General features: G+C 33.6%; 1 protein-coding gene across 1 annotated transcript in view; it reads left to right on the top strand.

The window, feature by feature from the left end:
- The window catches only part of SLC30A5 (solute carrier family 30 member 5), a 32,076-nt gene extending 17,281 nt beyond the window's left edge, over positions 1-14,795 (top strand). Inside the window, exons 5-16 of the mRNA XM_061393363.1 lie at positions 1,628-1,715; positions 4,313-4,400; positions 5,626-5,702; positions 5,895-6,065; positions 6,572-6,860; positions 7,018-7,226; positions 7,838-7,995; positions 8,815-8,944; positions 11,254-11,461; positions 12,232-12,458; positions 13,421-13,549; positions 14,148-14,795. Coding sequence (XP_061249347.1) covers positions 1,628-1,715; positions 4,313-4,400; positions 5,626-5,702; positions 5,895-6,065; positions 6,572-6,860; positions 7,018-7,226; positions 7,838-7,995; positions 8,815-8,944; positions 11,254-11,461; positions 12,232-12,458; positions 13,421-13,549; positions 14,148-14,318 — 1,945 coding nt within the window. The 3' untranslated portion in view covers positions 14,319-14,795. The remainder of the gene's footprint in view (positions 1-1,627; positions 1,716-4,312; positions 4,401-5,625; positions 5,703-5,894; positions 6,066-6,571; positions 6,861-7,017; positions 7,227-7,837; positions 7,996-8,814; positions 8,945-11,253; positions 11,462-12,231; positions 12,459-13,420; positions 13,550-14,147) is intronic.
- The last annotated feature ends 1,514 nt before the right edge of the window (positions 14,796-16,309 follow it).

Below are 16,309 nucleotides of genomic sequence, written 5' to 3'. Positions count from 1 at the left end.
TAATTTCTTACCCCTAAAGTGAGCCTGTGGTCTGTTTGTTACTAAATCACCATCACTGAGTGTCAGGGAAGGAAGGGGGAAAGTTGTTAATTGTTAATTCTTATTTGGCTCCTCATTTAGTCATCTGTTTCTGTCCTTACAGCCCTCAGTACCACCAGCTCCTCTGCCAGCGCTGCCCCTCTCATTCTTTTACTAAAATCGTCATTCAGTTTCTTGATCATAGACTTCTTTGGTGTTTCATAGCCTGTCTTATTTCAAGTTACTGTCATTCTGCTGATATATTTATTTTTTTAATTGTAATTTCCCAAATGTTAACAGAACTGAAATAATCACTGCCATGTTTTCATTACAGATTTTTGAGTACAGAGGAAAAATGAAAATTTTCTTAATGAGAAGCTCAAGATCTGTAGATCCTATAAGCTCCCTTCAGCTGGCAATAATTTTTTAATATTTCATACATATAAAACAATAAATCTAAATAAATATGAACATTCATGTGTTCCCCCAAATAAAACCTTACCAGTTCTTCTGGTGCCTTATGAATCCCCCTCCTGATTAAATCCCTGTCTCTGGCTACCATCGGATGTAACCAGTATTTCTTTTTTGCAGATTTTTTACTTGATATGAATAGAATTACATTGTGTGTACTTTTGTGCAGCCTACTTTTTACATTCAGTGTTATGTTTGAGATTTGCTCATTTTGATGCATGTAGTGTGTGTGTATATATATACATATGTGTATATAGTTCTTTGAGTTTTATGTTAGTTTTTTGAAATCAATTCATATACCATAAAATTCACTCTTTTTGTTTCAGTCCATTTGGGCTGCTGTAACAAAAATACCATGGGCTGGGTGACTTAAAAAAAGGCACATTTGTTTCTTATGATTCTGGAGGCCAGGAAGGCCAGGATCAAGGTACAGGTGACTGGATATGTGATGAGAGACCTCTTCCTGGTTCATAGAAAGCTGTCTTGTTTCTTCACTGTAACCTGACATAGCAGAAGGGGCAAGGGCCTCCCTTTGGTCTCTTTTTATAAAGCCTTTAATCTCATTTATGAGGGTTTCACCCGCATAACCTTACGCACCTCTCAAAGGTGTTCCTTACCTCCTAATACCATCATGTTGGGGATTGAGTTTAACCTTGGGGAAGGGAGGGGGACACAGACATTCAGTCTGCAACACTTCTGAAGTATACAATTCTGTATTTCTTAGAATTTGTGTATATTCATGGAATTTCCTTCATTTTTACCACTGTGTAATAGTCCTTTGAATGGATACATTCTATATTATATTACCCATTCTCTTATCAGTGAGTAGTAAGGTTGTTTCCAGCTTAGGGATATTGCAAACAATGCTGGTATCTTATAAGTGTTTCCTGGTACATGTATATAAGAAATATGTATGATATAATCCTACAAGTAGTATTGTTAGATATTTGTAGTTACAACCTTCTAAGATACATAATGCCAGAATGTTTTCCAAGGCAGCTGTACATGTTTATTTTTTCCATAATGGTTTATGAAATCAAGGGGAAAGATGTTTTTTCTTCTCCCTTAATCCGGTTGAATTCCTGCTTCCTGATACAGATCAGACATACTTCATGAATTACGGTGCTTTATTTTGTAGGACCTTGCTGCTATTCGAGCACAGTGATATTGTTGTCATCTCACTGCTCAGTGTTTTGTTCACTAGTTCTGGAGGAGGACCAGCAAAGGTAGAATTTTCCGTTATTTGAAAATTGAAAGTATACAAGTAAAATATTATCCAAGGCAATAAAATAGTATATCCTTTCCCATTTAAAAGAATGCAGAGGCTTTTTGCTAATTATAAATTTTTCTCACAAGTCTTCTATTTTTTACTGTTTATTTTGAAATCATTATAAATTCCTGCATGTGTGTGTGTGTGTACTCAGTCATGTCCGACTCCTCGAAACCCCATGGGCTGCAGCCTGCCAGGCTGCTCTGTCCATGGAATTTTCCAGGCGAGAATACTGGAGTGGGTTGCCACTTCCTCCTCCAAGGGATCTTCCTGACCCAGGGATTGAACCCACATCTCCTGTGTCTCCTGCACTGCATATTCTTTACCACTGAGCCACCTGGGACCCTAGGAAGCTGCAAATACAGTACAGAGAGGTCCCTGTGGCTTTACTCAGTGTCAGCAGTAGCTTCTTACCAGCTCAAGTACACTGTCAAAACCAGGAAACCGACATCGGTACAACCCATAGACAGTATTCAGATTTCACCAGTTTTACATACACGCGTGTGTGCGTGTGTGTATGTGTGTGTGTGTGTGTTTAGATTTGTTTAACCATCACCATAGTCAAAGATACAGAACTGATCGATCACTGCAAACATCTCCTTCATGCTTTACCCGAGCCCTCCCCTATTTCATTCTTAACTCCTGTACATCAGTTTTGGAAAAGATGTCCCTAAAAACTTGTTATATTTAAAGTTTGATGAACATTTGCCAAGTAGGCAACCCTATTCATCTTATATAATTTAAGTATTAATCTATTTTTAGTAAATTTATCAATATGCAATTAAAAGTTCTTGCAGCTACAATACTTTGACTTACCAAATTAAATGCTTCCTGTGTTACACAGGAAAGGAGAAATAAAGGCAAATAAGCTATAATAGTCTCTTTTCTGAAAGGGACTTTCAGGCTCAGTAGTGAATAAAATAAAGTGACCAAAGCAATGTGCCAAATAGAGCGAAGTGAGTCTGCCCAGCTTGTACATTTCAGATTGGATCTATGGGTGTTAAAGTATATGCTACTATTTAATCTTTTTCCTTCACTCACAGAGTATTCCAAAATAAATGTTTAAGTGTACTCACAGCATACTCCAAAATCAATGTCAAAAAATCACAAAAGAGAAAACCCGAACTTGTGACTTCATAATGATTACAAACATCTACATAACAGATACCATTGTGTAGGGATTTCCCTGGCAGTCCCGGGGTTAAGACTCTGAGCCCACTGCAGGGGACGCTTTCCTGGGAGGGGAACTAGGATCCCACGTGGCACAGACAAAAGAATAAATAAATAAAAATATTTGAAAAATAATTGGGCAAACTAACAATGGTAACAAATTGCCACAAAATTTTACATTAAATATATATATATACTCAGATCACTCAAATAGTTTAAAAAAATGCTGAAGATCTTCAACATAAACAAGCTAAGGACAAAGACAACTCATAAAATAAATACAAATGACTTTAAAACATTAAAAATTTTACTGCACTAAAATGAGAGTATAGATCTTACATATCTTCTCGTTAGTGTCGGTAATGAATCTGGGCATCTAACCAGAACTGTGGTGGTTTTTTTTTTTAGTTCTGACTGTGAAGTACTACAGAATCCTCAGTGCCCTCTTTGCAACAAAAGTCTTAAGTTATAGTCTCCATGTTTGGGTATTGTTAATTTACCATGTCCTGATTCAATTAAAATTAGGAAATTTTAAATTGTATGGCTTATGTATACTGACTTTGTCAAAATACCTACCACACTAATAGGGAATTTATCAAGTATAGTGGTTATCTTGTAATGAACAAAAATCCTCATTTTGCACTTAACATTTTTATTTTCTGAAAGTATCTGGTATTACACCTGTACATTTGTAACTAGAGAATGTACAGCAGTGCTATTTAGATTGCTTGTGTATGAAAAATTCTGAAGTATTTGCATAAACCTGGATAGTATGTCCTTCCTGTAATTTTCTTTTATCAAAATCCTTTCCTGAAATGAGAACTTAAGAAGTGTGTCAGCTTTTAAGTGCATTATACCTTTACTAGATATTAGAGATGACTGCTGATTTTCATAACATGTCCTCTTAGTTCTTTTTCCCTAGAAGAATGATAAGTAGAGTACTGATATTATTGTAAACCAACTGTCTTCACTATAACTGTTGCATGTTATAGAATAAAATGTCACTACTAATTATTCCTTAGCTACTTGGGCTTTTCAGACAGAAGCAAAGTAACATTTAAGAAGATTAGTTCTGTGAACATATAACAGTTTGTGCATAGTAATATCCCTATTCATAGTAGTAAAGACACAACTGAAATTGTCATTATTAAGTGTCTTCAAGTGCCCTGAAAACATACTGCAGAATTTATGGGAGCTCTTTACTTTTGCATCTTACTGTTAGTACTATAAATTTACATTGTATAGTATAAAGATTTTAATGTCAAATGTTATTTTATCTTTAAATAGGTACTTGAAAAAATTTTCTTTAGCATTTGTATAGTCATGGTCTTAAAAATCAACACTTGAAAAAGCCACTCTTGGTATTATTCTCTTCATTTTCAGACAAGGGGGGCTGCTTTTTTCATTATTGCTGTGATTTGCCTGTTGCTTTTCGACAATGATGATCTCATGGCTAAAATGGCTGAACACCGTATCCTTTTGCAGAAGATGGGAGTTTTTTAGTCTTACAGAAAAACAGAAGACTGGCAGAATGGGAAAGAAGGAGTAACTGAATTAAACTAATCAATCGTGAATGAAATTTTCATAGATTAATGTAGGTATTCTAAATCAGTATTCAAATAGTGAATAAATTCATTCTAAGTTAAATATCTTTTAAAGCACCCTAAATTTTCAGCAATTTGGGGACAATGAAAGAATATTTTAGAATGTTGTGGTGCTAATGTATGTATGTGTATACATATATATGTATGATTTACTCACTCAACAAAATCAATCTGTTTGCTCCCTTGTAATTTAACAATTTAAATGCTCCCTTTAGAAGGCAGTGGCAGTTTAAATATAAACTTTTTTGAAATTAAATGAAAAAACCTTTGGCATCTTCTTACTTGAAAGAAGTTTAAATTCCTTAATCTGGTATTCACTCTCTTGCTCTAAATTATTTCCAACTCAGCCCCCCACTCCTCTCTTATACTGACTAAACCCAGCTTCCAATTAAATATATCTACTCATTTTCCTCTGCAGACATGGCTTGTTCTTTCCTATCCACATACCCTTTAGTTACCCTTAACCCTCTCCATTTAGCAGGGCTCAGAACACCAGTTTTGAATCTTCTGGTGATTGATAGTGCCCTAAAACCTATTCACTAACTAAGACCAGTTTACTGTGTTACAGTGAAAGAGAATGGCATGACTTTTGCAAAACTTTGGGTTGACTGTTAAAGAACTGTTGCCCACCCTACGCTCTTTTGCTTGCTGCTTATTTTGCTGAGGCGTATGTTATCAACAACTAAGAAGCAGATTTAGGACTGAGTTTTACATGGCATTCCAAAAGATCAACCTTAATTGAATCAGATAGGAGTGGTCTAAGGAGGTTCCTTGTTCTCATCACTTTGTTCTAGTATGTATGCATATGTCTTTTGGAGGTTGTGTACTAAAATTTAACAACTATGCCTTAAGTACTATTATACTTGTCTTGGAGACAACAAAAGAAGTATAACACAAGCCATTCTAATTTATGAATCATGTTCCCTAAATTAATTTTTTCATTATTTTCTTTTGTTTTTAAGGGAAAAATTATTGAGGATAGTCAGGTTTGGGGCCCTCGGACTAATAGTCAACCCAAAATAGTAGGTAAATTCCAGGAGGACTTCAAGATTCAAAGAGTTAAATTTTTTTCCTTTACTCCAACTCACTTAGCTGAAGGACATCATGACAGTGCTCTAACCCACATGCTTTACACAGCCATTGCCTTCTTAGGTGTGGCAGATCACAAGGTATGTTTTCTTTTCTTTGTTCTTAACATGAGAGATTCTGAAAAGTTAAAGCAACGATAACTTTAAAAGTGCATTTAAAATTGTTTACAATACTGCCAACCATTTGAGTAGTTCAGTAATTTGGGTTATGAAAAAAACATGGTAGCTCTTGAACTCTGTGTTTCTAATAAGATTTATCTACTTTTTTCACAGGGTGGAGTATTGTTGCTAGTACTGGCTTTGTGTTGTAAAGTTGGTTTTCATACAGCTTCCAGAAAACTCTCTATAGATGTTGGTGGAGCCAAACGTCTTCAAGCTTTATCCCAAATCATTTCTGTACTTCTCTTATGCCCATGGGTCATTGTTCTTTCTGTGACAACTGAGGTAAGAGCAGGAATTTATTGGTAATAAGTAAAATAACTATTACTTATAGATTTTGGTTCAATACATTATATTTTATTTCAGTTTGATGCTACAAGTGGCTTAAATTTCTTTGCATTTTCTTTATAGGTTTTGAAAATTTTTTAGAGTTAACTTTATTGTTTATAGAAAATACAAATCAAGTACTATTATATTTATATACCCCTCCCATCCTTGTGGCCTGAAGGAATCAGTTAAATACTACCCAGAATAATTTAATACTTAACCAAAAACCCAAGGATTGTACATCACCAAGTATTTATAAAATTATTAAACCATAATGCTTCTTTTTTTAATACTTTGGGGAATACTAGGAAACTGTGCCAATATCTTATAACTCATATTTTGTCATTTTACAAGTTGTATTGAATCATGGAAATACTTGTGTACACATAAACAGATTAACTAAAATACAAGATGTGAACTTTATACCCATATGGTATTAACAATTTTTTTTTTTTAATTTCCAGAGTAAAGTTGATTCTTGGTTTTCTCTCATTATGCCTTTCTCAACGGTTATTTTTTTTGTCATGATCCTGGATTTCTATGTCGAGTCCATTTGTTCAGTCAAAATGGAAGTTTCCAAATGTGCCCGCTATGGATCCTTTCCCATTTTTATCAGCGCTCTACTGTTTGGAAAGTTTTGGACACATCCGATGGCAGGCCAACTCCGGGCTGTGGACAGAGCAGCACTCCAGGAGGGCACGGAGCACGTGCTTTCTGGAGGAGTGGTGGTCAGCGCTGTGTTCTTCACCTTATGTGAGCATTTCCCCTAGTGGCTCATTCATTCAACTGGGGAGTGTGTTCAGTGCTTACATAGTGCTGAGAGATACTGTTGGGTTCTGTAGGTTAAACTTTTTAAATTTTTGTAATATATGTATATATATATATATTTTTTTTTTTTTCCTTTTTTTAGCTGCCAACATCTTATCATCTCCTTCTAAGAAAGGACAGAAAGGTACCCTCATTGGATATTCTCCTGAAGGAACACCTCTTTATAACTTCATGGGTGACGCTTTTCAGCATAGTTCCCAGTCCATCCCTAGGTTTATTAAGGAATCACTAAAACAAATTCTTGAGGAAAATGACTCTAGGCAGATCTTTTACTTCTTGTGTTTGAATCTGGTAAGAGTTTTAATGGCATATCTTGAAAGCTTAATCTTTTTTTTCTTTTTGAAGGCTTAATCTTTTAATTTGGACAGTTCTGGTGTAATTTTTGTTATTCCCCAAAATTTTAATAGTTAGAGGTGGGCTAAAATATTTTCTCTAGTAGAAAGATTACAGGATCATATTCATACTGCTTAAACACTTTTGAGGTATTTTAGAGACATTGGTTTCATGTGCCATTCAAATCAATAGAGTAGCTTATAAAGATTCTAATGTACTCCTTATGGGATCTCACTCCCAACCAGATTGCTAACATTTTCTAATCTAGTTTATTGAGTTCTACAGACATGTAGATAAAGCTATCTCCTTTTAAATAATTTATAAGATGGACATATCTGATTTAGCATGATTTCTTACCATTTATATGAAGTGAGATTTCTTGTGTGAGAATCAGTTAAGTAATGAAAAGAGGCGGTATATCTTCAAGTAAGCTTTGCGTAATTAAGCATTAAATTCCTTATGATCAAATTCTGATAGATTTATCTTAAAACAGTATTGCCCAATTGTTTTTTTGGGAAATAAAAACTATTCCCCTGTTGTTTTTTGTTTTGTTTTGGAACATGGTTTAGCTTTTTACCTTTGTGGAATTGTTCTATGGCGTGCTGACCAATAGTCTGGGTCTGATCTCGGATGGATTTCACATGCTCTTTGACTGCTCTGCTTTGGTCATGGGACTTTTTGCAGCCCTGATGAGCAGATGGAAAGCAACTCGGATTTTCTCCTATGGGTAGGTACACTGACTATCAAGGCTTGTGTTAATAGCAAATTCCATCTCATGGGATAAAATTCTACTACCTTGAATACAAATTTAATTTTTCAGAGCCTAATTTTTCTTTAAAGTAGATAAGAGGAAATAAACCAAGCATTTGATAAATACTGAATGGCAGTAAGCTTAAGACCATACTCCCTGACAAATCCTTCTCATAGATAGGTAGCAAAAATCAGTTAAATAGCGAGCTATTTGGCCAGCGGTGTTTCTTTGAGGTCATGGAATGTGCATGATCATTCACATCTTTGCTGTTAGGAAGAGAATTCAAACTTTGAAGTGATTATGCATGCAGTATCCTTTCATTAAGTGAATCATTCGGTGAATACTAGAATCCCTGATTTGTTCAGAGTATTTTGATAAAGACCTACTGTAAATAGGTTAATAAATTCAGCTTATTTTCAGCTGTTTATATTTTGAAAGATGAATGAGCCAAAGATACAAAAAATCTTGATACAAGTTGAATCTGTGTGTTGTGACAGATACAGAGAACATCAAAGTCTTGAAAGAGAGAAAAGTAACTTCTTGCTAAGAAATTAGGACATCTTTATATAAGAGGGGACACTGAAGAAGGACTTTGATAAACACATAAAATCCCAACAAACATATAAACCTTCCAGCAGTAGTATGATATTTAAAATCTTGGTAATTTTCAAGTCTTACTGTTTGTGTAGTTGAAAATCTGGACTCATTTCCTCATTTATAACATAATAATGTTTATATTTTAAAAATACTTCATTTGTTAATTTCCTTTTCTAAAAATATATTCTCCATTTTTAGGTATGGCCGAATAGAAATTCTCTCTGGATTTATTAACGGGCTTTTTCTAGTGGTAATAGCTTTCTTTGTGTTTATGGAGTCGGTGGCCAGGTTAATTGATCCTCCGGAATTAGACACACACATGTTGACAGTAAGTCTTTTCATTTTACTATTTAGTTTCTACTGATACTCATACAGCTTTTTCCCTACTAATGTTTAACTACTTGTAATTATTGACCTAACAAGGTTTTATTTATTTTTTTTAACTCAACATAACTTCCTATCTTTCTATTTACATTTACACTGCTGACTCTTAGAAATTAATACACCTTTCTCCAGTACATTGGTTGTCAGAATATTAGATGACATTCTAAAACACAGATTTTTTTTCTGCCTTATTAAATGTTTTTGTTTGAAGATGTGTTTTTAGGTAACTGAGGAAATTTGCAAAGACTTGATTACTCTAAATTAGTGCTATGGTAACTTTTAATGTTCTCCCTGTGCCCCTTAACCTTTACATGTGCTTTTCCTTGTAGTTCTCGTACCTTTCCCACATTCTGCCCTTTTAGCCTTTACTTCTAATGTCTCCTCTGGTGGGATACCTTCCCTTCATCCCTCTCTTCGCACCACAAAGTATGTTCGATTTTCCTTTCTGAATATTCCCATTGTATCTGTGCAGTCTTCTTATAGCAACACTGACTTAAGGCTGTTGTTTAATTTGTCATTCTTCCACAGTTAAGATGTATTTTCAGGACCTGAATTGTGTATATTAACTCTTAAATTTTAGCACCTGGCTTACAATAGAAAGCCAACTATTAATTGGTAGGGATTATTTTTTTGTAATATAGTAGAATTTTTATTATAATGTTATGTTAGTTTTAGATCTACCACAAAGTGATTCAGTGATATATATATATAAAAATACATATATATATATTCTTTTTTTACAGTCTGTTATTAATCATTAAATGACTAAAAACAATTATGAATCTTGTTGATGGAAGCATGTAGTAAATGTTTTTGAATTGTAATTTGGATATATATTTTGGATTTTTAAATGCTTATATCTGACCTTTAATATTTGCTACAGAAATATTCACACAAGGGTGTAGGGGTGCACCATTCATTGTACCACTATTTATAATGGTACAGTGGCAGGGAAAAAGAAAAACAGTGTTCACCAATGAAAGGACTAGTTAAATGGCACTCATCCAATAGAATACACACCTACTAAAAAGAAAGGTGTATCAATATATGCTGGCATGGAAAATATTTACAGTATGCACTAAGTGAAAAAAAATATAAAATAGTATTGAATATGATCCTGTTACTGATTTTTAAAAGGTATATATATATATATATATATATGTATATTAGTATTGTGCATAGAATATACACCGTCCTCTTAGGAGAGACTAACTCTTAGAGGGCAGAATTAGAGGGGCCTTTCACTTTGTTATTTTTTTTTCATTCTGATGAAATACAGAAAAATGAAGTATTTCTCAACAGAGGAGAGTATTTATAATCTAATGAAGTCTCTGCAAACAGTATTTTATTTCATTCAAAATTCATTAACACTCTTCAGGATCATAAAGCTGACTGAAGTTTTTAAATCTGACAGACAGATGGTCTGAATCATGAGAAGAAGTAAATAAGTTCTATACATGTTTACTACAGACTACAAAGCTAGTTAGTCTCTTACTAGCTTTGAAAATTAATTAAAATATTCTGTGCCCTTAATTTTATATGTTCTTTTTATAAAACAAATGGATTTCTCTAAAGGAGAAATTGTAGATATATGTAAATTAAATAGTGCCATGAGCTACTATTTCAAATCACCTTGTAAGAGGTGTTAATGAAGGTAAGTAACTTTGTTTATCCTCTGAGGTATTATTGTGGCACCATTAAGTAAAGATAATCCCGCTTACTTTGTTTTTGAAAAAAATGCTTTTTCATTACACTTTTTTTTATTATGGTAAATCTTACTATAGTTAAGACACAATAAGACTATGTTTATTTGGAGTCCACTCGTTAGTAAATTACAGTCATTGTCTTTTAAAGTATTGAAATTTACCTAGTAATGAGATTTCAGGTACAGTGTATACATGCTCTAGTTAAGCAGTACTTTCAAACTCTTATTTAAACAAGACAAAACTTGAGCATCATTTATTTATTCATAAACCCTGAATCAAGTACACTTTTATTCTTAATCATTTAATTAAAGCAAACCTAAATCCTTTTACTTGTCAGCACTTTGGTATTTGAAACTTACGTGCTGCTTCTAAAATATTCTAAAATTCACACTTTAAAATTTTTTCTCATTGAATTTAGTGAAGTTTTACTATATTTTCAAAACTGTGAACCAAAAAAAACATATAGCTGTATAGTAAGTTTTTGATAACAAATTTGTTTTGTTTTTTTAATTACAAATTTAAAGGTTTCTTTCCTCTTTTTTGCTAGCCAGTCTCAGTTGGAGGGCTGATAGTAAACCTTATTGGTATCTGTGCCTTTAGCCATGCCCATAACCACAGCCATGGAGCTTCTCAAGGAAGCTGTCACTCGTCTGATCACAGCCATTCACACCACGCGCACGGCCACAGTGACCATGGGCACGGCCACGGCCACAGCCACGGGTCTGCAGGCAGAGGCATGAACGCTAACATGAGGGGTGAGTCCTGGCCAAGAACCGCCCTACCTTTCAGCTGTTCTCAGTTGATACTGTACTAAGAATTGGGCTTCTGGTACAATTTTATTTAAAAAAGAACAATCTGTAGCTAAGAGATCTAAAATCATCTGTTATCGAAAATGCCCACAAATGTTCATAAATGTCCATTTTTTTAAATGAATTATTGTAATTATAAAGTCCCTTTCATAGTAACACTTGTATAAATATTAGTTGCGAGGGAAACTGTGTTATTATGCACTTTCATGTAAAAGAATTAGAAAATGTTTATTGTACTGTAAAAAAAAATACAGGGGAAGTATTTATCATTTATGTGATATTTGTTCTGATATTTGTTTGGACGTGCCATGCAGCTTATGGGATCTTAGTTCCCAACAAGTGATTGAACCTGCACCCTTGATGGTAAAAGTGCAGAGTCCTAACTTCTGGACTCTCAGAGAATTCCCCATTCTGATATTTTAATATAAATAATTTGAGTAATGTCAAGAGTTGGCACATGTATGATTTCTAGGAGTCATTCCCAAACAAACTACACCATCGTAAAACTCACCACTTTGTTAATAGTTGCCCAAATCTCTACTTTGACCTCTATGCCATGAATTCCTTGATGAAGTGAGGAGGTTTAATCATTTGGAAGTACCAGCCCCTAGCAGAGTGCTTGGTGGATAATAGATACCTTGTGACATTTGTAGAATGAATGAAAAACTAAATTAGATGTGCTTTAATTTTTAATGTTCTGTGTACCTTACTTGTAGGTGTGTTTCTACACGTTTTGGCAGACACGCTCGGCAGTATTGGTGTGATCGTATCCACCATTCTTATAGAGCAGTTTGGATGGTTCATTGCTGATCCCCTCTGTTCTCTTTTTATTGCTGTATTAATATTTCTCAGTGTTGTCCCACTGATTAAAGATGCCTGTCAGGTTCTACTTCTGAGGCTGCCACCAGAATATGAAAAAGAGCTACATATTGCCTTAGAAAAGGTACTGTGTATAATTTCCTTACTATTCTTCTTCCTTTTAAAATAGTATTTGAAATTAAGTTGGCCAAACGAGATGAAAATGAAAATGACAGTCTTGTGGAAAATGAACTGAAAATATGGACAGGCAATTCATAGAAAAACCAGACACAAATAGAATATATTTCAACTTGTAGTTTGCCATTTAATATTATCTGCTGATGAACAGTTGGCATCTTGAATATATAAGATATAACATTTTAACCACACTGGTTTCATAAATAAAATTAGTAAAGTTTTCTCACTTTCTCATAATTGGTATTTACTACAAAAAAGTTTTTACTATGTCCTACTAAAAAAAGTATTTTACTTCAAAACTAATATACATCCATTACAGAAAGTTTTAAAGTATAAAAAAGAAAAAAATATATATAATTAGTTTCACCACCTGGAGAGAAATACTTTTGAAGAGTTATTTTTCTATGTAAAAATACTTTAAAAATATTAAAAACGGCCAAAAAAATGTTTTGTACTGCTTTGTAAATTTTTTCCCATTGAATTTAACCAGCCTGTATTGTTGAACGTGAAGGCTATCTTTTGAATGTGTTATCTCAAATATAAAATAATACTTGAATGTTTGTATCAGTATAAAGGAAAAGAGGTAGTTCACTAAACATATCTGGTTTAAAACAGGGAAAGTGCATGTTACATAGGTAAAAATAGGCGTGCACCATTGTGTGTAAAGGCCTGTGTAACCCTGCTCCCGTCCTGTTCCAGACTTCCTTCCTGGCATCACTGCCAGGTCAGTACTGCAGACGCCTTTGCTTGTGGTTGTCCCTCCTGTTCCCTTCTAAATTCTAGGCTCTCCTTATTATTGGTATTATTTTTAATCAGCTTAATAATGGTTCCTGGACCAGAAAGACTGCTTTGTGTTCAGTAAAGTAGCCTTTCAAGTCCATTTGTATCACCTTTCCTTTTATTTGACAGCTACAGAAAATTGAAGGATTAATATCATACCGAGACCCACATTTTTGGCGTCATTCTGCCAGTATTGTGGCAGGAACAATTCATATACAGGTGACATCTGATGTGCTGGAACAAAGAATAGTACAGCAGGTAATCCTCTTAAGTTTTAAAAATAATTTCAGTTGAGGTAATTCATAAGTTAAATTGTACACATTATAAGTTCTACAGCTCGATTGTCACTTAATTTTTTTTAAATATCAGCCTTACAGCTGACCAGGGACAGCTTTCTTTTTTACATTTAGATTTGTTTTATATCCAAAAATAGTAAAAATAAAGTCAGTCTTTATTATGTGGAGGACAAGCTTAAGTTAATGTAAAAAAAGTTCATTTGTAATCCACCTTGATTACCAACAGATGGTCAAGAAATAAGTTATTATAAATAGTCCTAAGTTAATAATAATAAAGTTGGCAGGGTGGCGATAAGGATGAAAACAGTTCCTGTATCCCTATTCTGGACCTACCAAATTGAAAACAATCGCTGTTCTCCTTTACTCCTCTGAATGTCAATTCAGTGAGCTACTGGCCTCCTGACAGATCCTATGTAATATTTGACCAGCTAAATAATAAATGTTACTTTAAGGACGTATCACTGATTGGCTGTTTTTTAAAATGTGATATTCATTATTTAATCCATGTGCACTAAATGCATTAATCTAAATGCTTTTCAATGTATGGATTTTTATAACAGGTTACAGGAATACTTAAAGATGCTGGAGTAAACAATTTAACGATACAAGTGGAAAAAGAAGCATACTTTCAACATATGTCTGGCCTGAGTACTGGATTTCATGATGTTCTGACTATGACAAAACAAATGGAGTCCATGAAATACTACAAAGATGGTACTTACATCATGTGAGATAACTTGGGAATTACCGCTGGGGTTTGAACAATGAAGATTAAAAGGCCGGGTATTTATAATACCACCAGAAGGAAGAAAATTGCACATAATTGTACAGAAACATTTTGTTGCTTTTGAAAAAATTTTTAAAGCTCCCTACAGTTGGATCAAGGAATCTTTCTTAAAGGAAATTTAAATATAGAATGAAGCATTAATTGTACAAGTAAAATAATTGTTGAAATTATGTGTAAAATAGCAAACTTGAAATTTGAGTGAATGAGATGTAATATCACATCATCTTCAAAAATGAACATATAATGATGGATTCAAGTGAAGACCAAAATTACTTCTGTGTGTTTACTTTCCTCCAGAAAGCATCTCCACTGTAAATAATGTATGTAACATGTTTATTACAAATACCCAAATGAAAAAAATTTAGTCACTTTTTTGCATAGCCCTAGGATAAAATAGGAATAAAAGATCTATATTTATGGACTTTCTGTATATAAAACTGGTTTCTAATTATAACTTAAATCCATTAAGTAAAACCTTGTTGCCACTTTAAATGTAAACTGAATTACTTGGGAGAGACCTCAGCCATTGATAGGAGGCAGCAGTGGGGATGTGAAGGACAGCATGACAGATTTTGACGCGTTACAGAAGTCAACCACTCTGTAAAATAAATTTTTTTTTTTTATTTTGGTAATATTTGCAAATGAATAATTGCTTTATTAGGGTAAAGAACTTAGACTAAGTTGTGTCCATGTTATTCACTCACTTGTCTTCTAAAGTAGAATATTCCACTTCTTGTTATGCATCTGGCATTCCAAGTTGCTTATTAAGCTGGTATCCAAGCAGTGCTAGGCTTTTCGTCTTTTCATTTAGCTCCATATACTGTGGAAGAGCCAGTGGAGAGAGTCATAGATAACTGTCAACTCAGAGTTGAATTTTCTGCCTAAAAATGTAACTTAAAAAAAAAAAATTTCTGAAACATATCGCTATAAAAGAAACATCAAAGAATTAGGTGGTTATTTTAAAGTTTAATAAGTAAATCTTGTTCATAAACCCTTGGGCACTATGAAATCAAAATACCCTATAAGTACTTTCTGTAATAATATCTAATTTATATTTTTTCATTTACGATTTAAACTGAATGTATAGTCTGAAAAGACTGTATGATAAATAGATACGTAATAATATATGCAGTTCTATGAACACCAAAGAATGTTGTCCAAAAGAACTTTTGAATACCTATTTATAAGCATCTGAATATTTTCTCTCTTATACTAGGAATTTTGATGAGTAGGATGGATTAATTTTAGTATGGGTACTATTTTCTTATCTATACCATAATGGCAAACTTGTATTGTAAATCATATTTTTGTCTTACAAATTTTAATATGTGAGAGGTTTTAGAAATTTGTTATAAGTTATTTTGATATTCCTTGTCTTCTCTTTACACATTTTCTGGTCCAGATTCTTCAATACATATTAAAACTTTGGAGTGGTGGGAAAATAATTGCATATGGATGTTTTAATGTAATTTTTATACATTAAAAAATTTAAGTAGATAGGTACAATATTACATCATTTTTTAAAATTGTATTTCCCTTTAAAAATAAAATTGTCATCTCCCTTAGAAGGCATAAAAATAGCAAGAAAATTAAGCTAATGTGATTGACAACTATCAAGATGAAAGAGAAGGCAGCATGAAGATATGACTTAGGCAAATCAGCTTCTGGTTTGTATTTTTTTTTTTCCTCAGACATAAAATCAGAATACAGTCTGCTTAAATTCCGGAGCAACTGGAACCCAGACACTACTAGTAGGAATATGAAATGATGCAGCCACTTCGGAGAACTGTTCAACAGTTTCTTATAATGTTGAACATACATCTATCCTGTGACCCAGCAGTTCCACTCCTGGGTCTTTACCCAAGAGAAATGGAAACATGTCTATAAAAAGAGTGGACAAGAATGTACATGTTTGTGACAGCCAGAAACTAAAAG

This window comes from Bos javanicus, chromosome 20, assembly GCF_032452875.1.
Source record: "Bos javanicus breed banteng chromosome 20, ARS-OSU_banteng_1.0, whole genome shotgun sequence".
Lineage (NCBI taxonomy): Eukaryota > Metazoa > Chordata > Mammalia > Artiodactyla > Bovidae > Bos > Bos javanicus.
Note: the sequence above shows the minus strand (reverse complement) of the source record. Positions and strands in the feature narration are given on the sequence as shown.